The sequence below is a fragment of the Kogia breviceps genome, chromosome 16, assembly GCF_026419965.1.
Source record: "Kogia breviceps isolate mKogBre1 chromosome 16, mKogBre1 haplotype 1, whole genome shotgun sequence".
NCBI classification, from domain to species: Eukaryota; Metazoa; Chordata; class Mammalia; order Artiodactyla; family Physeteridae; genus Kogia; species Kogia breviceps.
In genome coordinates this window covers 10,744,380-10,769,540 of record NC_081325.1, presented here as the reverse complement: position 1 = coordinate 10,769,540, position 25,161 = coordinate 10,744,380, and the positions used below count along the sequence as shown (strand labels likewise).

Genomic DNA, 25,161 nt, shown 5'->3' with positions numbered 1-25,161 from the left:
ACATTCAGGCACCGTCTGGAATTCACTCTGGAATTCACTTTTTTTCACCAGAAGAGGAATTGTTTCTATTTTCAACTTGCAATAAGAAAACTGGTACCCTTAGATTTATTATGATTGGGAAATGTCAAATATAAGATGAGAAAGAGAAAGAGTGGTAGGATGATGATAATGGACCAACATTGATGGTTAGATTTGGCCATGGACTTTATTCCAATGATCTCCAGATTTTTACCTCCAAAAATGAGGTACCTAAAATTAACACTGTGACCTGAGCATTGCCCATGACCTCCAAATCTGGCGTGAGTAGTCTGTGGGAGAAATGTTACAATGTTGGAATTTCTCCTTTTTTATTGGGTAGAATCAGTTGTTTGAGTATTTTGCTGATACTCCAAAGTGACTCAAGATTTTGCTACAAAATAAAATACTTGAGGCCATTGCGCTTCTGGTATTTTCCTTTCTGAAGGAAAAAATAAAAAAATCTGCAAAACTAAGTATTTCATGAACTGATCAGGACAGAAGTCAGCAACCTCCACCTTAGGTGGATGGTGAGAGTGGGAAAGTTCTCCATCCAGGCAAAAGTCCGTGATAGTGATGAGCTATGAAAATGCAGGCACTTGGTATGCAAGCCTATCCAAGGTCAAACACTTGGTTATTTTCATATTTCACACTTTTTTGTATTCTTAAAAGCAATTATTGGGATAAAAGTAAAACCTTCTGCTCTCTAAACATTACCAACACACATGTCAATGGGGAGTAACTGCTGTTAAGATCAGCCGTGAGTACAGAAACATGGTGGCCTGAAGATACTGGTGCCCATTCAGATAAAACAAGGCGCATAAACTCCTTTGTCTCTCTTTGTCTCTTTCAGACTCACAATTTCCCATCAACATTGTGGCTGTCAAGAACGATCATGATTTTCTTGAAAAAGACCTTGTAGAACCTCTTTACAGGTAAATCATGTGAAGTATTCTTGTTTCTTTTGATTGTTCAATGTCTAATAGTTATCACTATCTTGAGGGGCGAGTTCAACAACAATTCAGTAAGTACTTATTGAGCACCTACTATATGCCAGGCATGGGTCCAGGCTGTAAGTATATTATGGTGACCATGATCAGTCCCTGGTTTCATGGAGCTTAAATCCTAGTAGGAAGCTTCAGACAGTAGATTGGGAAGAAGAGAGAGTGAGTGAGAGAAAAAGAGGGAGAAGGAGAGATTATCTCAGAGAGTGTTAAGCTATGTTAAAAAAGTAAAACAAACTGAGGCTATAGACAGTGATGGGGTGTGGGTGGGTTAGTGGGAGAAGGCATTGTGGGGGACCAGAGCATGAGTGGTCAGGGGGGCCCTGTAGAGCTCCATGAGTATGTCAAACTCAGCTGTATTTTTTGCAAAGACAAATGATTATATCAGCAAACTAGAATATGTAAGCTCAAGAAATTATATCTGCAACCTGAAATATTTAAGCCTTCACTATATGATAGATGATATAAGGAGACAAAGATGTATAGATGAATAACTCCCTCCCCTCAGAGAATATCTAATCTGGTTGGAGAAATCTAACTGAAGAAATGAAGCATACATGAACAAATAAAACAATTATAATTTGAGTAATAATAAAAGATGCCAACGTAATCAATATCTCCGAACAATTAAATGTGCATGAGAGGTTCTATGTGTCTGTAGGAATTTGAAGTTTCCTAATTAAAGCCCTGGAGAGAGGTCAGAGTGGGAAATAAATATTAGTTACAGGAGGTGAGTCATTTTTCCAAGGCTACAGAGCTAGTTATGGGCTAAACTGACTTTAAAACTGCAGTCCTCATAACTTGCAGTCCAACATTTTTTTCTCGTACATTCTGCATTTGACATAGAAAAGATGGTAGTTTAGGGACTTCCCTGGTGGCACAGTGGTTAAGGATCCACCTGCCAATGGAAGGGACACGGGTTCGAGCCCTGGCCCAGGAAGATCCCACATGCCGCGGAGCAACTAAGCCCATACACCACAACTAAGGAGCCTGTGCTCTAGAGAAAGCCCGTGCACATCAAAGAAGACCCAGCACAGCTGAAAAAAAAAAAAAAAGAAAAAAGAAAGAAAAGAAAAGATAGTTTAAGAGGAAAGTAATGATGAGTAAAACTTTTTTCAAGATAAGGACACACCAGTATATATTAGAATAGTGTATAAATAACCATAGGCTTGCTGATTCTGTAGACGTATATATTTCTGCGTTCATAAGCTGGGTACTCTGTGATTCCTATATGAAGATAGATTTGCGTTAAGGAATGATCTCTGAATGTTGAAGGAAAGCATTACTGTGGGTTTGCTTAAGTGAGTAGAGGAGCAAAGAACTCTTTAAATTACAAATTGCAGGAACTGGCTATTTGGACTCAAAAACAAACAAGCACAAAATGCCATTTGTGAGCATTTATGAGAAGAATGGGTAGTTTGGTTGTAATTTTTTTTTTTTACGTATATAAATTTATTTTATTTTATTTTTGGCTGCACTGGGTCTTCGTTGCTGCATGCGGGCTTTCTGTAGTTGGGGTGAGTGGGGGCTACTCTGTTGGGTGCACGGGCTTCTCATTGCGGTGGCTTCTCTTGTTGCGGTGCACGGGCTCTAGGTGCACGGTCTTCAGTAGATGCGGCACGCAGCCTCAGTAGTTGTCACTCAAGGGCCCTAGAGCGCAGGCTCAGTAGTTGTGGCACGCAGGCTTAGTTGCTCTGCAGCATGTGGGATCTTCCCGGACCAGGGCTCGAACCTGTGTCACCTGCATTGGCAGGCGGATTCTAAACCACTGTGCCACCAGGGAAGTCCTGGTTGTAATTCTTTAAAGGCAATGGATTGGAAAAACAGTGTTTTCTCCTCAGCATGTCTGATGCACACCAAGGCTTCATCCAGCTCAGAACTGTTCCACCACCACCTCATCCTGAGATTTCCCTCTTAGTTTTTGTTTTTTTTTTTTTTTTTTTTTTGTGGTATGCGGGCCTCACTGTTGTGGCCTCTCCCTTGCGGAGCACAGGCTCCGGACGCGCAGGCCCAGCGGCCATGGCTCACGGGCCCAGCCGCTCCGCGGCACGCGGGATCCTCCCAGACCGGGGCACGAACCCGCGTCCCCTGCATCGGCAGGCGGACTCTCAACCACTGCGCCACCAGGGAAGCCCTCCCTCTTAGTTTTAACCAAGAGTATTTTTACTAGTAAGCTGGCATTTTTTAAAAGAAATAATTTTTTTTGTTAATTATATTATATTACATTATCTTCTTCCCAACTGAATTTTCTTGCATACTCATAGATCTTTGATTCTCTATTTATGCCTTTCGTTGTTTTTTCCCCCAGTTTTATTGAGATATAACTGACATACAGCACTGTATATGTTTAAAGTGTACAGCATAATGGTTAGACTTACATAATCATGAAATGTTTACCACAATAGGTTTAGTGAACGTTCACCATCTCATATAGATACAACATTAAAGAAATAGAAAAAAAATTTTTCCTTGTGATGAGAACTCTTATGATTTACTCTTAACAATGTTCAGATATGTGACACATACAGCAGTATGAATTATCTCTCGTTTTGTACATTACATCTCTACTACTTAGTTATCTTATAACTGGAAGTATGTACCTTTTGATCACCTTCATCCAATCCCCCCTCCCCCTACCTCAGGTAGCCACAGATCTGATCTTTTTTCTGTAAGTTTGCTTGTTTTTGAAGTATAATTGACCTACAACTCCATGTTAGTTCCTGGTATATAACATAGTGATTCTATATTTCTATACATTTCAAAATGATCACCACAGTAAGTTTGGTTGTCATCTATCGCCATACAGAGATATTAAATAATTATTGACTATATTCCCCACACTGTACATTTTATACCTGTGACTCATAATTCTGTAAATGAAGATTTGTATCCCTTGATCTCCCTCACCTATTTCTCTCCTCCCTCCACCCCCCTCCCATCTGGCCACCATCTATTTGTTTTCTCTATCTATGACTCTGCTTCTGTTTAGATATATTTGCTTATTTTGATTTTTAGATTCCATGTATAAGTGAAATCATCCCAGTTGAATTTTTTAATCTATATTTTCTTTAAGTCAAGGTGTTCTGTATACTTATAAAGCAAAATTCACTATTTTCAGTGTACAGTTCTTTGAGTTTTGATAAATGCCTACAATCATGTAACCACCACCACAACCAAGATATAGAACAGCTCCATCACCTGACAAAACTCCCTGGTTCACCTTTGTCATCAACCTACTCTCAGCCCTTGGCAACCACTGATCTGGTTCTTGTACCCATAGTTTTGCCTTTTCCAGAATGCTGTATAAGTGAAATCAAACAGTATGTATTCTTTCGAGTCTGCCTTTGTTTCACTAATGCACCTAAGATTCATCCATGTTGCACGTATCAATCAATATAATTGCTCAGTAGTATTCCATTTGTGTGGATATACTACAATTTGTCTATCCATTCACCAGATGAAGAACATTTGAGTTGTTGCCACTTTGGGTGGCTATAACGCCCCTATAAACATTCATATTCAAGTTTTTGTGTGTACATAAGTTTTCATTTCTTTTGGGTAAGTTCCTAGGAATGGGATTGTGGGGTGCATATGATAAGTATATTTGAACTTTGTAAGAGACCACCAAACATTTCTAAAGTGACCATACCATTTTGTATTACCACCAACGATGTATGAGAGTTCCAGTTGCTCCACATCTTTGTTGGTACTTGGTGTTGTCAGTTTTTGTTTTGTTTTGTTTTTAACCATTCTAATAGGTGTCTAGTGTTTCTCATTGTGATTTAAGTTTGTATGTCCTTAATGAGTAATGATGTTGAATGTCTTTTCATGTGCTTATTTGCCATTCATATATCTTCTCTAGTAAAGTGTCTGTTTGAGTCTTTTGCCTATTTTTAAAATTTGGTTGTTTGTTTTCTTATTGAGTTTTTTTATTTTCTGCCAGTCTGTAGCTTATTTTTTCAATCTCTTAACAATGTCTTTCAGAGAAGTTTTGAATTTTATTGAAGTCCAGTTTGTCATTATTTTTTTCATGTTTTTAATGTCACACCTAAGAAATTTTGCCTAATGTAAGGTCACAACTATTTTCTCCTTTGTTTTTCTTCTGGAAATTTCAGTTTTCTGTTTTATGTGTAAGTTGATGATCCATTTCAAGTTAATTTTTTAGAAGGTAAAAAGTATGGCTCAAGATTCATTTTTTGCTTATCAATATCCCATTGGTTGACCACCATGTTGAAAAGACTATACTTTCTTCATTGAATTGCCTTTGCACTTATATTGTAAATCAACTGACCATATATGCATGAGTCTATTTCTAGACTCTCTATTCTGTTCCGTTTATCTATGTGTCTATTCTTTCATCAATATGGCACTTGATTACTTAGCTTTGTGTATGTCTTGGAATCCAGTAGTGTGAGTCCTCCAACTTTGTTCTTCTTTGCCAGGATTGTTTTGGCTATTTTAGTTCCTCTGCCTTTTCATGTAAATTTAAAAACAGCTTGTTGATATCAATTTTTAAAATCCTACTGGAGTATTGATTTGGATTGTGTTGACTCTATAGATCAGTTAAGGAAGAATTGATATCTTAACAGTAACAAGACTTCTGATTCATAAACATGGTATGTATCTCTGTTTAGGTCTCTTTTGATTTTTTTTTTTAACCCTAACTTGTAGTTTTCAGCATATGGGTAATACGCGTACTTGAAAGTACTTAAGAATTTCATGTTTTGTGGTGCTATTCTAAATAGTACTGTTTTTTATCGTTTCGGTCTCCAATTGTTCATTGCTAGTATTTTTTTTTTTTTTGTATATTGTTCATTTGCATCCTACAGTCTTTCTACACTTACTCATTAGTTCTAGTAGCTTATGCATAGACTTTTAAAATATAAATCAAGGATTACATTGTAAACCGAGAATAAAAATTTCATTCTATATTTTAAAATCAGGATTATAGGAGCAAACCGCTTCTGATTGTGCAGTTCTATTCATTGGATGACATATGTGTCTGAGTGGATTAAGCTTTGAATCTCAAACACATGAGTGGTACATCTTTATCTACTCACTGCTGCATGTGATCTAAGGTGCCTTGACTAAGTTCTGGACTTTTCCATCCAAGTCGACTTTAAAAAAAAAAACAAAAATCTTTCAGCCATGATATAGATTAGTCAGTATAGAAATCATTTCAAGATAAAAAGTTCTACATAATAAGGTAGTGTCAGCCAGAAAAATTAGGAAGCCTTCTCTTGTAGAACCCATGACCCATCTCTGATTCAGCCCATAGCAGGCTTCATACAGACGTACCCAAAAGACAGCACTGCGTAAACATGTGGGAATGCAACAACGCCAGACACCACAGTGCTCTTGATAAGGGCCCAGCTTGTGTAAAATTGGTTAGAGTGGCAGGAGGTTGTTATCATTGGAATAATTCTTAGGACGGCTACGTCTCCAAAAATATTATGAAATAAGAAAAGCATTTGGCTGGAGGTATGTGAGCTGAGATTCTCAGGGCGCAGGAGCAGTGGGTAGAACAGAGGCCAAATGAGTAGTCACAGCGGGATGATCAAAAGAAACAGGCAGAGTAGGTAGGCAGAGATGGAGGTAGCTTGGCTGAAGGGAACACTCGTGGAATTTCTTTGCCTTCCTTATGAGTTCCTTCAAGACACAGATTTCCTGAAAGCAGGCTGAAGGAAGACTTCCAGCCCGAGGGCAGTGACAGCACTTTTAAAACTTTGAGATTGATGAGCAGTTAATTAGACATTCACCCACTCACATGGTATATTATGATTAATGCCTGGAGAGCAATAAAGGGTTGTGATTTTATTCATTTTCTTCCTCGTGCACTGCAGACACAGTGATAGAGCTGGTCTCATGTTTTATTTTTAAAGCTTTGTGGGCTCTACATTTCTCATGCATATTTGAAATGCTGAGCTAATGCAGAATCCTAAGGGAATCATAGCCAGAGGGCACTTAGCTTCTGCCAGGTAGGCAAATGAAAACAAGAGAGCTGAAGGTCTCCTGTAAATGTTACCCACAAGAATTTTACTCACCTTTTTTTGTCTGGAAGTTTCTCTCCTGTGGGGACAGACAATTAATATCCTGGGTCCCGCCCGGTTTACACTTGGAGAGTTGTTGAGCAGTGTTAACTTTTCATTGGCTTGAAAAAATAGATTGTACGAAGGATGTCCGTGGCTGGGAGGACCGATGCCTGGCTGGGCATATGTGGATGTGTGGCTCTCATGTTCAGGTCTCGGAAACCAGACAGGTTTGCTGTCTTTAGGGAAGGTGTGAACCTCCAGAATGGTGACCATGCCTCACCATTGCTTCTGCAACTCTGACAGCACCAGTACACAGTAGCCGTCTGTAAATATCTGTTACTGCAAGTCAGAACAGTACAGTCTCTGTTATCTTAGCAACCACAATTATAATTCTGTTTTGATGTGTTTTGATTGAATTTGTAATTGAAAAATAATTTCCCCTGTGAGTAATGAAAAGCTAATTGCAAGTCTAAGTACCTGGATGAGCTAACTGAAACTAACCATCTCAAAATGCAGGCATAGCCAAGGTATCACAATACCTTGCAAAGTTTGTCACCTTTAAGGCGAATTGCAGCAAATCAAAGCTCCTGAATGAGATTTTTAAGAAGTGGCACGTTCTATTAGCATTTTGGTTTGGGACATTTTCTCACACCGCTAACATAGGGCCTTGATGCCCAAGATGACCTCTGAATTTCTAATTTAATGTTAGATCTGCCTAACTTATGTTGTTAATAAATACTAAGTAATCACAACATGTATAAAACAAGGGCATTCACCTTGTTCCGTCCTGTTTTATGGAGATATGGAATTGATTAGGATCATAGTGCATCTGTCACTGCCCTTTGTATTTAAAAGGACAACTAATGACAATGGATTGTAATGTGGGATGAGGGAGAGGGTAAGAGAGAGTGCTGACAAAAGTGATTTTTACAGTTTACCTCTACACACAAAGGCACATATTTGATTTGAGTTATTTAAGTAATATTAATAATTATAAATAATGGTAGTCTATGAAAATGGATAATATACTTTAAATTTTCTCTTTAAGAATATCACAGAAAATGTACAATGTTACATATTGTGTTCTGTCATATAATAATTTGTGACAATTACCTAGACTGAAACCATAGACAAATCATTGGGAGAAGGATATAGGTGGTTACATGATAATCATGGTCATTTTGAAATTCTGAATCTATAAATTAAAGAGAAATCCCAATAAGGGGTGATTTCATTTCTTTAGAACACAAAGTGCTCACCAAGCGTGGCTCTAAGTATCGTACAAATATTTACTCATTTAATTCTCATAACAACCCTATAAGATAGGCTCTAACATCATTCCCATTTTACAGATGAGGAAACAGAGGCACAGAGGTATGAAATAACTTGTCGATTTACAGTTAGTAAATAGCACTGCTAGGATTCAAAGCCACACAGGCTGCTTCTGGAGCTTCCAAAGAGAGCTTAGGTCTTTTTGTGAAACACAATTTGGAGTGTTTTTCATGTCCTCCTTTAAAGGTAATTCTTCCCAAGATGTTTATGTTGCCTTGTGATTTTCTGAATTTAACTTGTAAGTCCCAAGGTTAGAAATTCTCATTGCATTTGTGCCTTCATGGACCTCAACTGTAACAAACTAATCATATTAAAGTAAGAGTTTAAAGCACACTTTGTTCTTTTGTGAAGAGTTTAGAACCGATTTACTGTTGGAGACTAGCGGTACTTTGTCAACTGTTCCTTCAATTCATTTCATCAAGGCTGTCTCCTGTGGGCCTTACTTTACTATGGAGGCAAATGAGACAGAATCCTCACCCTGAGATCTCAGGCTAATGCTTGTGATTCTCAACCAGAGATGGGGCAGCAGTTTGCCCTGTCTCGAGGTCTGGGAATGTTTTTCTTGTCACACCTCGGGTGATGCTACTGGCATCTAATGGGTGGGGCCAGAGATGCTGCTAACCGCCCACAATGCACAAGGTAACACCCCCCTACAAGGAATTATCTGTCCCCAGACGCCCACGGTGCCTAGGTTGAGAAATGAGTAATGATTTACTTGGACAAATGATGTAATCACTGTAAGTACAGGATACCTAAGGGGGAAAGGGCTTCAGAGACAGCTTCCTGGGAAAATGACCCTAAAATGCCAGTAGGAATTACCCAGACAAGAACACATGAAATTTTGATGTGGTTATTTTCAACTTTCACTCTCGTCTTTATAACTAATTTAATGTGCAGGAAAGGCATCTTCATCCCCACCCCCACCTGCCACCTGCCACCACAAACCTCACCCCAAGGTAGCCTGTATAGGATGGGAGCAGCCATGGAGTACAGACAGGTGCAGACATGGCAGGGTCAAAGATAGGGGATTTCCACATGAAAAACATTGATCTTTCTATATATTTTTTTAACATCTTAATTATAACAAAGTGAATCAGCTATACATATACTTATATCACCATATCCCCTCCCTCTTGCGTCTCCTTCCCACCCTACCTATCCCACCCCTCTAGGTGGTCACAAAGCACTGAGCTGATCTCCCAGTGCTATGCGGCTGCTTCCCATGAGCTATCTATTTTACATTTGGTAGTGTATATATGTCCCTGCCACTCTCTCTCTTCATCCCAGCTTACCCTTCCCCCTCCCCGTGTCCTTAAGTCCACTCTCTACGTCTGCATCTTTATTCCTGGCGTGGCCTAAGTTCTTCAAAGCATATTTTTTTTTTTTAGATTCCAAATATATGTGTTAGCATACGGTATTTGTTTTTCTCTTTCTGACTTACTTCACTCTGTATGACATACTCTAGGTCCATCCATCTCACTACAAATAACTCAATTTCGTTTCTTTTTATGGCTGAGTAATATTCCATTGTATATATGTGCCACATCTTCTTTATCCATTCATCTGTTGTTGGACACTTAGGTCACTTCCATGTCCTGGCTATTGTAAACATTGCTGCAGTGAACATTGTGGTACATGACTCTGAGTTACGGTTTTCTCAGGGTATATGTCCAGTAGTGGGATTGCTGGGTCATATGGTAGTTCTATTTTTAGTTTTTTAAGGAACCTCCTACTGTTCTCCATAGTAGCTGTATCAATTTACATTCCTACCAACAGTGTAGGAGGGTTCCCTTTTCTCCACACCCTCTCCAGCATTTATTCTTTGTGGATTTTTTAATGATGGCCATTCTGACCGGTGTGATGTGATACCTGATTGTAGTTTTCTTTTGCATTTCTCTAATGATTAGTGATGTTGAGCATCCTTTCATGTATTTGTTGGCAATCTGTATATCTTCTATGGAGAAATGTCTGTTTAGGTCTTCTGCCCATTTTTGGATTGGGTTGTTTGTTTTTTTGATATTGAGCTGCAAGATCTGCTTGTATATTTCGGAGATTAATCCTCTGTCACTTGCTTCATTTGCAAATATCTTCTCCCATTCTGAGGGTTGTCTATTTGTCTTGTTTCTGGTTTCTTTTGCTGTGCAAAACTTTTAAGTTTCACTAGGTCCCATTTGTTTATTTTTGGTTTTATTTCCATTTCTCTAGGAGGTGGGTCAAAAACGATCTTGCTGTGATTTATGTCATAGAGTGTTCTGCCTATGTTTGCCTTTAAGAGTTTTATAGTGTCTGCCCTTACATTTAGGTCTTTAATCCATTTTGAGTTTATTTTTGTATATGGTGGGAGGGAGTGTTCTAATTTCATTCTTTTACATGTAGCTGTCCAGTTTTCCCAGCACCACTTATTGAAGAGACTGTCTTTTCTCCATTGTATATTCTTACCTCCTTTATCAAAGATAAGGTGACCATATGTACGTGGGTCTATCTCTGGGCTTTCTATCCTGTTCCATTGATCTATATTTCTGTTTTTGTGCCAGTACTATACTGTCTTGATTACTGCAGCTTTGTAGTATAGTCTGAAGTTAGGAAGCCTGATTCCTCCAGCTCCGTTTTTCTTTCTCAAGATTGCTTTAGCTATTTGGGGTCTTTCGTGTTTCCATACAAATTGTGAAACTTTTTGTTCTAGTTTTGTGAAAAATGCCATTGGTAGTTTGATAGGGATTGCAGTGAATCTGTAGATCGCTTTGGGTAGTATAGTCATTTTCACAATGTTGATTCTTCCAATCCACGCACATGGTATATCTCTCCATCTGTTTGTATCATCTTAAATTACTTTCCTCGGTGTCTTATAGTTTTCTTCATACAGGTGTTTTGTCTCCTTAGGTAGGATTATTCCTAGGTATTTTATTCTCTTTGTTGCAGTGGTAAATGGGAGTGTTTCCTTAATTTCTCTTTCTGATTAAGGTAATTATTGATATGTATGTTCCTATTACCATTTTCTTAATTGTTTTGGGTTTGTTTTTGTAGGTCTTTTCCTTCTCTTGTGTTTCCTGCCTAGAGAAGTTCTTTTAGCATTTGTAGTAAAGCTGGTTTAGTGGTGCTGAATTCTCTTAGCTTTTGGTTGTCTGTAAAGGTTTTAATTTCTCTGTCGAATCTGAATGAGATCCTTGCTGGGTAGAGTAATCTTTGTTGTAGGTTTTTCCCTTTCATCGCTTTAAATGTGTCCTGCCACTCCCTTCTGGCCTGCAGAGTTTCTGCTAAGAAATCAGCTGTTAACCTTATGGGGATTCCTTTGTATGTTATTTGTTGCTTTTCCCTTGCTGCTTTTAATATTTTTTCTTTGTATTTAATTTTTGAGAGTTTGATTAATATGTCTTGGCGTGATTCCTCCTTGGATTTATCCTGTATGGGACTCCCTGTGCTTCCTAGACTTGATTATTTCTTTTCCCATATTAGGAAAGTTTTCAACTATAATCTCTTCAAATATTTTCTCAGTCCCTTTCTTTTTCTCTTCTTCTTCTGGGACCCCTTTAACTCGAATGTTGGTGCATTTAATGTTGTCCCAGAGGTCTCTGAGACTGTCCTCAATTCTTTTCATTCTTTTTCTTTATTCTGCTCTGTGGTAGTTATTTCCACTATTTTATCTTCCAGGTCACTTATCCGTTCTTCTGCCTCAGTTATTCTGCTATTGATTCCTTCTAGAGAATATTTAATTTCATTTATTGTGTTGTTCATCATTGTTTGTTTGCTCTTTAGTTCTTCTAGGTCCTTGTTAAATGTTTCTTGTATTTTCTCCATTCTATTTCCAAGATTTTGGATCATCTTTACTATCATTACTCTGAATTCTTTTTCAGGTAGACTGCCTATTTCGTCTTCATTTGTTAGGTCTGGTGGGTTTTTGCCTTGCTCCTTCATCTGCTGTGTGTTTCTCTGTCTTCTCATTTTGCTTAACTTACTGTGTTTGGGGTCTCCTTTCTGCTGGCTGCAGCTTCGTAGTTCCTGTTGTTTTTGGTGTCTGCCCCCAGTAGGTAAGGTTGCTTCAGTGGGTTGTGTAGGCTTCCTGGTGGAGGGGACTGGTGCCTGTGTTCTGGTAGATGAATTTGGATCTTGTCTTTCTGGTGGGCAGGAACCATGTCTGGTGGTGTGTTTTGGGGTATCTGTAAACTTATTATGATTTTAGGCAGCCTGTCTGCTAATAGGTGGGGTTGTGTTTCTGTCTTGCTAGTTGTTTGGCATAGGGTGTCCAGCATTGTAGCTTGCTGTCGTTGAGTGGAGCTGGGTCTTAGTGTTGAGATGGAGATCTCTGGGAGAGCTCTTGCTGATTGATATTACGTGGGGTTGGGGGCATCTCTGATAGACCAATGTCCTGAACTCGGCTCTCCCACCTCAGAGGCTCAGGCCTGACAGTCGGCCAGAGCACCAAGACCCTGTCAGCCACACGGCTTTTGGGAAGTCTGAGGTCTTCTGACAGTGTTCAGTGGGTGTTCTGTAGGAGTTGTTCCACATGTAGATGTATTTTTGCTGTATTTGTGGGGAGGAAAGTGATCTCCATGTCTTATTCCTCTGCCATCTTGAAGATCCTCTCTCTTCACACCTCCTGTTGCGAGAGCATCCACATTTCATCAGGGCTGCCAGCTGGCAGATCCCACCAGGCCATCCACGTCTTGGTCAACAGCTCCCTGCACAGCTGGTACCCAGGGCCCAACTCCAGTGAGCCCCTGATACTACTGATCATGGGGTTTTCCTGATCTTTATATTTTTAAATGGCCTCTTATGTAACCTTTTCCAACAAGCTACTCAAAATGACTTCAGGAAGAATACACAGGAAACTACAAAATAGGACAGGAGGGCAAAAGAAGGAGTTTATATTATTAATATTATTCACTTCTCTCTATATATATTTTTAGATATTTGTATTGCATTCTTAAATATATTAGCAATGTTTCTGGGCTCCCCTGATGGCACAGTGGTTGAGAGTCCGCCTGCCGATGCAGGGGACACGGGTTCGTGCCCCGGTCCGGGAAGATCCCACATGCCGCGGGGCGGCTGGGCCCGTGAGCCGTGGCCGCTGAGCCTGCATGTCTGGAGCCTGTGCTCCACAACGGGAGAGGCCACAACAGTGAGAGGCCCGCGTACCGCAAAAAAAAAAATATATATATATATATATATTAGCAATGTTTTTAAAAATGCCTTGCTTTGCCACATAAATAATAGATGACCATGGCTACCATTTTGTGAGTGTTTACTATATGTTGACTGGTATACTAAGCTCTTGACATTGATCTCACTTAATTCTCACAAGAACCTATGAATAACCGGTGCTATTATTATTGTTGTTGTTGTTCAGAATTCAGTGGGACCAGACTCCTCCTGGTTTGAGCATCTGGGTGGTAGTGACGCCCTTCCTTGAGTCAGGAAACAGCCAAGGAGGGAGGTGAGGGGAGTCTGGCCAGGGTCTGAGGGGGGAAGGAGTGATGAGCTGAGGCGCCTGAGGGGCCAGTGCCAGTGGAAGTGTCCAGAGGCAGTTGGGTGTGTGGGTGTGGAGCTGGACAGGGGCCTCAGCTGGAGACAGAGATGTAAAGTCATCTGCATGTGAAGGTATGAGGTCCCGAGAGTGGGGCAGTAAGGAGAAGAAGAGCAAGGCTTGTCGAGGGGGACCCCACGTCTGTGGGGCAGGCAGGGGCAGGAGCTGCGAGACACCCCTTAGCGCCAGAGAGCGAGTGCTTCGTACCGTGCAGTTCTCCCCCTCCACCCTGGGCTGTTTTGCTTTCTTTCATTTTTCTCAGAAATCTCTGGTATGACCCTTGCTTCAACTTGGACTAACTCTCACTAGAGAAATTTTATCTGGATTAGATACAATTGTTGGGAACAGTTAAAAAGCTAAGGACGCCCCATCTGACTTCTCTGATAACAGGAGTATGTGAATTTAAACTGTGTCTGAAATCGCCAAACGAAAGAAGCCCAAGAACACCTGGACTTTTGTTTTTAGCTCTTTACCTTTGGACCACTGTGGCTGATGTCCTTTACTGATTTGCCAGAGGCACTTACACTCTTCCCCGAAACCCTCATTATTAGAGTCTATTGCTTATTTAAAATTATTTTCTGGAGATGTAACGTATAGCGTGGTGACTATAGTTAACAATACTGTGTCGCATATTTGAAAGTTGCTAAGAGAGTAGATCTTAAAAGTTCCCATCACAAGAAAAAAAATTAGTAATTGTGTGAAGATGGATGTTAACTAAACTTATTGTAGTGATCATGTCACAGTATATACAAATATCAAATCATCATGTTATACACCTTAAACTTATACAATGTTCTACATCAATAATATCGCAACTGAAGACATATGTTATACAAGTAACACAGTCCCACACATACATCCTTACCCGCTTAATCAACATCACATACTGCTTCATTTTCTTTGCGTAGTGAGATCAGCCCATGCTTAACCATTTCTCTCCCACGCCTCCACTGACATCCAGGGACAGTTTGTGGGGTTATGGGCTGGAAGAGGGGCCAGCACTTCTGCTGCCACAGGACCGCTTGGTAGAAGAGCAGCCAGAGTGGAAAGCTCAGCAAGGGGGAGGCGTGGCCTTCACTGGCTCAGCTGTGGCATGGTGACAGCCACTTGCGGACTTCTAATTACACTCCCCCCCACCCCACCCCAGACACCGTAAGGCCATCCTGCTGGATGGCCTGTGATATTTGAAAGGCCCCACGTTGGGTGAGTACATACCAGACAAGTCCACGTGGCATAGCTCTCCACCCTGCTCTGCGAAATCTGTTTTGTAAACTCCCAGACAGACGGGGAACCTTTCCCAGGCCCCGCAGAGGAGGAGCTTTTCCCGGAGGTGCTCGCCTCTGACCCCCGGGACAGGTGACTTGTCTCTGACCATCTTGGAGGACCACACCCGGAACACTTCTAAAGAGACGGGGCTAGAGACCTTTAGCCTCTGACACTTGAGCGGAGGGTGAGAAGTTCAGGCTGCAGCTTTAATCAGAGTCAGATGAACCCGTACCCCTGCTTGTTATTCCTCTTGAGGCTTTGGCAGGAATATTAGAAAAATATCACAGGAAACTGACCATTAAGTCAGCATGGGAGACCTCATGACCAATCTAAAGTTGGCAGTTTCAGTGTAAAATACAAACCTAAGACGCGAAGAAGGAAAGGGCTCCATTGCTGTCCTTTATATGTCAAGTGCAGAGGGCCACTCTGTGTCTCCCCAGGCTCTGTCGCAGTGGCCGAGGGGGGACTTCGCTCAGACAGGACCCAGACCACCCTCCCCGTCTCCCTCTGGTCCCCGCACGCTCCCTGCTCACGAGTCCCCAGCCCTCCCAGCAAGCGCACTGCCTGCGTTTCCCTCGTTCTCCTGCTGGCCGCTGGGCTCTGCCCTCCCAGGCGTCCCCTCCGTGCTCGGGCCAGTCTGGACACAGCTCACTTCACGCCGACCCTGGCCTCCCTCCCTCTGGGTGTGGTGAGCTGGGGAGGCGAGGGACGCCGTCACCGTAGGAACCGGATCTCGTGCGGTGGCGCATCATGGGCGCCTGGTGCTCTGTGGCCCTGTGCCGGCCAGGAATTCGGTAACTGTTTGTTAAATTGAACTGGAACCTGGCAGAAAATAACCTGTCAGTTCACGAATTATTTTACTGCTTCTACATGTGAGAGAATATTGTGCGGCGATAAATTATTCATTTTCTCTTCAGAATACCCTAAATCTCTCGGCCGCTGAGCTGCACTTCTTCTTGGGGGTCATTCACTGCTCAGGCTTCTCTGACACTGCCCGCGATGACTGCTGAACCCAAAAGGCATATCTTAGGTTTCCTATCACTTACTCTTTCTTAAATATTTGATACAACTAACTAACTGCCCCCGCCTGTCTGTAATGCTCATTGTGTGGCTTCCGTCTCTGACTACACCTTCCCCGGCCCAGCTCGTCCTCCTCCGCCCAGGCCTTGAGCACGGGAGTTTCCAGGATTCTGAATTCTCCCTGGATAACTGGTTTAATTTTTATGTATCCTCTGTGTGTGTCATCTACATGCCGATCATTCCCAAGTAGGTCTGGATGTCGCAAGGTGTCCCCAGATTTAACGCATCACCACTTAAGCTCGTTATCGTCTCCGTATTCCAGCTCCCAGTACCTCCCTATTTCACTGTTTTCTATGTTTAAAGGCGCAGTGACCAAAGCCTGAAATGCAGAGTCATCCCCTAGTTCTCCCTGGCCCCCAAGCTTCTACATCACATCACGGGCCTGGTCTTCATGTGCTGTCACCTGCTTTCTGCTCCTCTTTGCCATCTCTCACCTGAACTATCGTGACCATCTTCTGCCCGTCCTTCCTCAGCTCGGTGTCCGTCCCGCCCCCAGGTGTGTTTCTGACGCGCGGTGGAGTTACATCACTCTCCTAATAGCCTTCAAGACCCTCACCCCACCCCTCATGGCCACAGATTGCTCCTAACCTCTTCATCTGGGCCCTTCATGATCTGGCCCCTGCCCGTCCCACCATTTAAGGACTGCTGGCTTTGTCTGCCGTTCTCTTAACCTAGGCGGCAAATTGCTCTTAGCCCTGCATAGCCTTGCTGAAACATCGCCTCTTCTGGGAGGTTTTGTCCTTATGTGTTCAGAAAGTGAACTGCTTCTTCTCTTATTCATTGTATTTACATCCCACGCGGGACTGGGAGATCCACGAGGACAGGGGCCACATCTTGCTCACCTCTGCATTCCCAGCCCCTCGACCCATTCCTGGCACGTGGTGCCCAGCGTCGGATGTACATATCGCGGCTTCTCTTCTTGTTGACTTTCCCACCAGAACCTCAAGTTTCACTTTTAAAATGAGACTTTTGACTATTTCTCCTTTACTAATGTATTAACCCTTCTAAAGGCTCCCGAAGACAACAGTAAAAATTAACAGGTTCTGGGAGCAGTGGACATTGTGGACATGACTTCTGAAAAGGTCAAACTGCTTTGCTTACCTTAACGCGTAAATCCAGTTTGTCCAAAGCACAAACTGGACAGCTTCATCACGTGTCGTGGGTTTCCTCTTTCCATGGAAAAGGTGGACGGGGGAAGGAAGCTACCATTTATTGACTAGCCTGTGCTAGGTCCATGGCATAGACTGTCATTTCCCAGGCCCTCCTAGATTTTCCTTGAGTAGGCAGGAGCAGAGAAATCTCTGGACAGGGAGAAGTCCCGCTCTCTAGACGATGCATGGTTCCCTTGAGCAAGTGTTTCTCTCAGAGCCTTAGCCTGCTCATTTGAAAATAAAAGGGTCAGGCCAAGTGGTCCCTAGAGCCTGCCAAGTTCTAATGTTTCCTTAGCAAACATTTACCAAGTGGGTTCCCTCTGAGCCAGGGCCTGTGCTGGCCGTTAGAGATGCAAATAAGGTGCAGCTCTCAGCCTGTCACTTTCAGTGGAGGAGAATAATTCTTTGACTCTGACTATGCAAGGTCTATTTTGACTATTTAAAGTCAATCACTGATTGGACCTATGTAGAAAAAGTATGTTCAGTTAAAAAAGAAAAACCTACAGAGACAATCATGTATAAAATTACCTGCGAGGGCTTATGCGGATTAGAAGAATAAATTATGGTTCCTGCCTCAAAAGAGGCTCTAATCCAGTGGAAAGACACACCGCTCATGCAGCAAAGAAAATACGTTTTATAATCAAAATTGTTATTCATGCAGGAATAGCTTTCCAGGCCACCAGTGTTAGACCAACTCAGATTATCTGAAGAGTTTTATATTACTTTATGTAAGCTATCATTAAGTTAGAGGGAAATAAATACTGATGCTAAATATTTGTCCTAAATGCAGCCAGTCTGACAGCAGAACTTCACAGTGGTTTTCATAAAGTGCTGTGAATACTTCTGTTATATGACATGTTCTTTTACCTGAAGCAGCCAGTCCTTAAAGAGGCATTTCCATCTCTCCCCGGTGTGTGTTTCATCCATTTTGTATTCTTGGAGATTCTAGCCATTGTTTACTTTACCTTATGCAAGATAAATACAGACTGATGCTATACCATGCTAGGAATGTCTGCCTAGTTTCAGACCACCATAAAGAGTGTTTTCTCTCTTTTTCTTTTTATCCCATCTTAAAAAATCAGCTGTTTCTTTTTTTTTCAGCTTTATTGAGGTATAATTGACAAGTAAGATTTTAAGATGTTTAAAGTATACAACATGTTGATTTGATAAATGTATACATTGTGAAAGGAAGAGTTGAATGGTTATGTGTATGATACTTGAAATTGTATCCAGAATTTCTAAGATGTCTTTTCTTTTATAAGCCCATTTATTTGTTTATTTATTTATTTTATTATTTATTATCGTTATTTTTTTGGCTGCATTGGGTCTTAGTTGCAGCACGCGGGCTCTTCCTTGCAGCACACGGGCTTCTCTCTAGTTGTGGCTTGCGGGTTTTCTCTTCTCTAGTTGTGGTGCATGGGCTCCAGAGCTGGTGGGCTCTGTAGTTTGCTGCACGCAGGGTCTCTAGTTGAGGTGCACGAGCTTAGTAGCTGTGATGCGTGGGCTTAGTTGCCCCGCAGCATGTGGGATCTAAGTTCCCTGACCAGGGATCGAACCCGCGTCCCCTACATTGGAAGGAGGATTCTTTACCACTGGACCACCAGGGAAGTCCTGCTAAGATGTCTTTAATGATGACAATTTTGTAGATTGGATTGATAACTAATAAGCAAGTAGACTCAGAACAAAAGAAATGTAGATCACTTTACATCAGTAATGTCAAAGTCCAAGGAATAAAATGATTTTTTTTTTTTTTTTTTTTTTTTTTTCGGTACGCGGGCCTCTCACTGTTGTGGCCTCTCCCGTTGCGGAGCACAGGCTCCGGACGTGAAGCCTCAGCGGCCGTGGCTCACGGGCCCAGCTGCTCCACGGCACGTGGGATCTTCCTGGACCAGGGCACGAACCCGTGTCTCCTGCATCGGCAGGCGGACTCTCAACCACTGCGCCACCAGGGAAGCCCCATAAAATGATTTTTAAATGAATAAAACAAAGACTACATTTTTAAAAAATAGACTTTATTTTTAGAGCAGTTTTAGGTTCACAGGAGAATTAACCACAAAGCATGGAGAGTTCTCCTATACGATCTGTGCCCACACACGCACAGCCTCTTCCACCGTTAACATGCCCACCAGAGGGGCACATTACAACTGGTGAACCTTCATTGACATATCATTATCACCCAAAGTCTGTGGTTTGTGTTAGGCTTCTCTCTTGGTCTTGTACGTTCCGTGGGCTTTGACAAATGTATGATGTCACGTATCCACCATCAGAGTATCACGCGAATATTTCACTGCCCTAAAGATCCTCTCTGCCCTGTCGGCTCACGCCTGTCACCCCTCCCTCACTCCTAATACATAGCAGCCACTGATCTTCTTACTGGTTTTGCCTCTTCCAGAATGTCATACAGTTGGAATCATATCGTATGGAGCCTTTCAGATTGGCTTCTTCCGTTTAGTATTATGCATTTAAGGTTCCTCTATGTCTTTTTATGGCTTGATGGTTCATTTCTTTAGCACTGAATACTATTCCATTGTCTGGATGGACCAGTTTATTTATCCACTCGCCTGCTGAAGAACAGCTTCGTCACTTCCAAGCTGTCGGCACTTCCAATTGCCAGTTTGGGCAATTATGAATAAAGCTGCTATAAACATTCCTGTGCAATGTCACCTCACACCCACCGATACTGTGGACATGTTGGCTTCAAAAGTTTTGTCACACTGTTTTATATTTTGAGTATGTACGTCTCTTAGAAATAAAATATTTGTCTTTAGGGCTTAAAAAATATTCCCGTGCAAGTTTATGTGTGCAATAAGTTTTCAACTCTTTGCGTAGGTACCTAGGAGTGCAAACTACTGGAACGTATACTAAGAGTATGTGTAGTTTTATAAAAAACTGCCAAACCGTCTTCAAAGGGGGCTGTACCATTCTGCATTCCCAGCAGCAATGAATGAGAGTTCCTGTTGTTCCTCATCCTAGCCAGAATTTGGTAATACCAGTGTTTTAGAATTTTGTCGTTCTAGTAAGGTGTGTAGTGGTATCTCACGGTTGTTTTAATTTGCAATTTTCTAATGATATATGATATATAGCATCTTTTCATATGCTTATTTGCCATCAGTGTATCTTCTTTGGGTGAGGTGTCTGTTCAGATTTTTGGTCTCTTTTTAAAATTGGATTATTTTATTATTTTGAGTTTTAAGAGTTCTTTGTATGTTTTAGATAGCAGTCCTTTATCAGATATGATTTTTACAAATATTTTCTCTAAGCCTATGGCATAGCTTCTCATATACTTGACAGTTTCTTTCACAGAGTAGAAGTTTTTAATTTTAATGAAGTCCAGTTTATCAAGTATTTATTTCATAGGTCGTGACTTTGATGTTGTATCTAGAAAGTCATCACTAACCCTACGGTCATATAGATATTCTCCTATGTTATCTTCTAGGGGTGTCACAGTTTTGTGCTTACATTTAGATCTGTGATCCATTTTGAGTTAATTTTTGTGAAGAGTATAAGATCTATGTCTAGACTGACTTTTTTTTGCATGTGGATATATAGCTCTTTCAACATTGTTGAAAACCTGTCTCCATTGTATTGCCTTTACTCCTTTAACAAAGATCAGTTGGCTGTATTTGTGTGGGTCTATTTCTGGGCTCTCTAGTCTGTTCCTTTATTCTGTTCATCTCTTCTTTCACCAATATCAAACTGTCTTGATTACTATAGCTTTATGGTAAGTCTGGAAGTTGAATAGTGTCAATTCTCCAACTTTGTTCTTCTGCTTCAAGACTGTGTTGGCTATTCTGGGTCTTTTGCCTCTCCATATAAACTTTAGAATCAGTTTGTTCTCTTATAATTTTCTGTTTAAAACTGGACATTGTAAACATTATAAATGAGGCAACTCTCAAAATCAGATCCCCTCCTCCCCAAAGTTTGTTGTTATTGTTGCTGTTTGTTTAGTGACATTCTTCAACTAATTATGTAAAGTCTGAATCCTTTGTATGACCGTGGAAGTCTGTACTCAGTTAGCTTAGTGGTCTGTAAATGATTGGATGGAGATTTCCTTAAATGTCTTGCACCAGTATGTCTGCTGGCCTTTGCCAAGCGACAGTTAGTGCATACTGGGCTATGGTTTCAGTGCTCCAGCAGGAATTTGGTAACTCTGTCTCAGGCTTTATTTCCTGCTTGTGCAGATCATCAAGGTCAGCCAGAGGAGAGAAACTAGACCTTCTCAAGTCATTCCTAGGTATGCACACAGTTCTGCACATGGGCTTGGCCTTCTGGATTCCTAAGAATATGTCAGAACTTTTCTTAGTCCCTATGGGTATCTCATTTCCCCAGCTATTCCTTTCATTCCTTTTGGTCCACATCTTGTTTGGTTCAACTGTTATCACCACTTCAGGCAACTATGGTGTTAAATAATTGCCACTGATTGTTTTTGACAAACACCCTGGGAAAAAGCTTTTCTCAGTGATGAGCTCAGTGTCAGGTTAAATAAAGATAAGCCCTGTGAATGGGGGCATTCAGTGAATTGCCAGACAGCTCAAATAATGATAATTCTTTAAAAATGGACCTTTGGGGAAGGTCAGACCCATTCTGCCCTCTCCAGTGGCATCTAGGCTGCTGGTTTTCACAACTCCTCTGATTGTGACGCCTGTTGGCTTTTCAAAGCTCCTGCAGAGCTGAGAAAAAAAGGGCACATTCAAGTGCCACAGAGCTCACTGTTCTTAAATAGATTCAGTAATTTTTCTTACATAGGCACTACTTGGATTGTTGCAAGCTTTTATTAATTTCCAGATTTTCCTTAAAAGTTGATTTTGACAGTTTTTGGCAGTATTTTTGTTATTTTTATGGAAGAGCAGAATTTTAGAGATCTTTACTCCACCATTCCCACTGGTGTTACCCACTTGCATTATTATTATTATTATTATTTTTGTTTTGTTTTGTTTTGTTTTGCGGTACATGGGCCTCACACTGCTATGGCCTCTCCCGTTGCGGAGCACAGGCTCCGGACGCGCAGGCTCAGCGGCCATGGCTCACGGGCCCAGCCGCTGAGCGGCATGTGGGATCTTCCCGGACCTGGGCACGAACCCGTGTCCCCTGCGTCAGCAGGCGGACTCTCAACCACTGTGCCACCAGTGCCACCACTTGCATTATTTTTATTCAGCTTTTCTGAAGTATAACTTATGTTCAAAAAATTCACCAACTTAAAGAATACAATTGGATGAGTTTTGTCAAATACATATGGTTATGTTATGTAACTATCACCACAGTCATGGTATGGAGCATTTCCATTGCCACACTGGCAACCACTGAACTGTTTTCTGTCACTACACTCTTACCTTTTGTAAATTCTTTTATAGATGCAATCATATAGTGTACACACTTTGTATTTGGCTTCTTTCAATCTGCATAGTGCCTCTGAGGTTCATCCATGTTGCTGTAGGTATTGGGAGTTAGTGCCTTTGTATTGTCGAGTACTTCGTTGTATGGATATACAACAATTTTTTATCCATTTGCCTGTTGATGGACATTTGGATAATTGCCACTTTTTGCCTATTTTGTGAATAAAGCTGCTACAAACATTCAAATACATGTCTTTATATGGATGTATGATTTATTTTATCTTGGATAAATAACTAAGAGTGCAGTTGTTGGGTCAGATGCTAAAAATATGTTTAATTTTATAAGAAGTTGCCGAACTGTTTTCCAAAGAGGCCGTACCCCCTTTGGAAGTTTCAGTGGTTCTATATTCTTGTAAAACAGTATTGTAAGTATTTTAAATTTAGACATTCTACTGTGTGTGTAGTGGTGTCTCATTATGATTTTAATTTGTATTTCTCCAATGACGAATGATGTTGAGCATCTTTTCATTTACTTATTTGCCATTTGTATATCTTCTTTTAGAAGTGTCTGTCCAAATATATTGCCCATTTTTTAAATCAGGTTTTGTGACTTACAGAATTTAAGAGTTCTCTATGTATTCTGCATACGAGTCTTTTATGAGATACATGTTTTGAAAACATTTTCTCCAAGTAGAGGAGCAATTCTTAAGACACTAGCAAATATCTGAGTTTAGAGGAGATAAAAGGATCTCAATCTAGATAGTTAAATGTTAGAGTCTCTAGCTTTGAAAAATAATAAATAAACTTCCTATGTGCGTCAGAAAGTATAAAGCATATTCAAGTATGTGGTATGTAGGGCATGAACCATTTGATGACTTTTGTATATGCAGTAGGTAAAAAACTTTTGTGTAGAATAAAATAGTTTGTGTTTCCAAACCATAATGGAATAACAAGTTTGTTAGATAAGTAAATTTTATAAATAACAGAGAATCCTTCCTAAACAAACCTATTACAGAGCTGCCAATGAGAAACATCAACTTATTTAGGTATACATCAGACCTTCCAAGTGAGGAGATAGATAGATAGATAGATATAGATATAGATATAGATATGCCTTGTCCGATGTACAGTTGACTCGAACAATGCAAGGGCTACGGTTGCTGACCCCCCACTAAGTCAAAATTCACATTTAACTTTTGGTTCCCTAAAATTTTAACTAATAGCCTACTGTTGATCAGAAGCCTTATCAATAACATAAACAGTTAATTAACACATATTTTGTATATGTGTTATATATTGTATTCTTACAATAGAGTAAGTTAGAGAAAAGAAAATGTTATTAAGAAAATCATAAGAAGGAGAAAGTACATTTACAGTGCTGTATTTTTCGATACTGTAAGTTCATGTCGTCTGCTTACAAGACATGTGTTGGTACCTACATGAATATTAGTTTATATGATACAAAACATTGCAGATGTTATACGTGTTACTAACACATCAAAAATGAAAAGATAATGTGAAAAAGAAATTCATATTTATTTAGAGGTATAACGATTCACATGTTGATAACAAAGAAGCAGCAATATGATTGCTTTATGGTAGCGTAGTTTAATTGACAGGATTGCTTCACGGTAGCTTAGCCTACACACTAATGAATGAATCATTATAAAATTTTTATGGCATAAGTACTGCATCTATATTCATAGTCCAGTACTGGAAACATTGTTACTTTTTTAAAAAACCACTTCCTTGTGATGATAGACTGATATGCAATTACTCCAATTATGAGAAAGAGGCATATTGTATGGTAATGTGATTTTTTGAAAGCAAAGTTATAAAACAGCAAGAAAACTAATACATTGCTGATTTTATATTAAATATCACCTTGTGCATATGTAAGGATAGACTAGCATCTACATGTATTTTATGCATTCATGACACACCTTTTTCTCAATTTTTTCGATATTTCTAGGCTAAGGAGTTCATCTGCAAGTTTTTTCAAAATGTTGCAAATCTCAAAATATTTTCCAATATATTTATTGAAAATAAAAGGTGTATGTGTAAGTGGACCCACACAATTCAAACCTATGTTGTTCAAAGGTCAACTGTATATAATGCACTTAACATACCACTCTTAGCTCTTAGGTAGAGATGTTAATACACGTGGAACTGGCCAAAAAAACCAGGCTGTCAGTTACAGGAGCAAAGGCCAAGAACCTGCAGAAGACAGCTTCAGACTAGATGGTCAGCTTCTAATCCATAACTGCCTATCACATTTGACACTATTGAATGTCTAGTGAGTGGGTAAACTGGAGATGGCTGAAAATGAATATAGTCATCAAATATTTTTAAGTAAATAAGTGACATGATAAAAAGTTGAGAAATAGAACTGGTTTCAATGTGAAGCATTAGTGAAACCAATTTAAA

At 40.6% G+C, this 25,161-nt stretch overlaps 1 protein-coding gene across 10 annotated transcripts in view; it reads left to right on the top strand.

The window, feature by feature from the left end:
- STARD13 (StAR related lipid transfer domain containing 13) overlaps positions 1-25,161 on the top strand; it is a 245,538-nt gene that overhangs the window by 160,602 nt on the left and 59,775 nt on the right. For all 10 annotated transcript variants that reach the window (XM_067016566.1, XM_059041576.2, XM_067016565.1 and 7 more), the window contains one exon: positions 869-950. Coding sequence is in view for 2 of the 10 variants with exons in the window: in XM_059041576.2 (XP_058897559.1) it covers positions 869-950 (82 nt within the window). In the remaining 8 variants the exon portion in view is untranslated. The remainder of the gene's footprint in view (positions 1-868; positions 951-25,161) is intronic.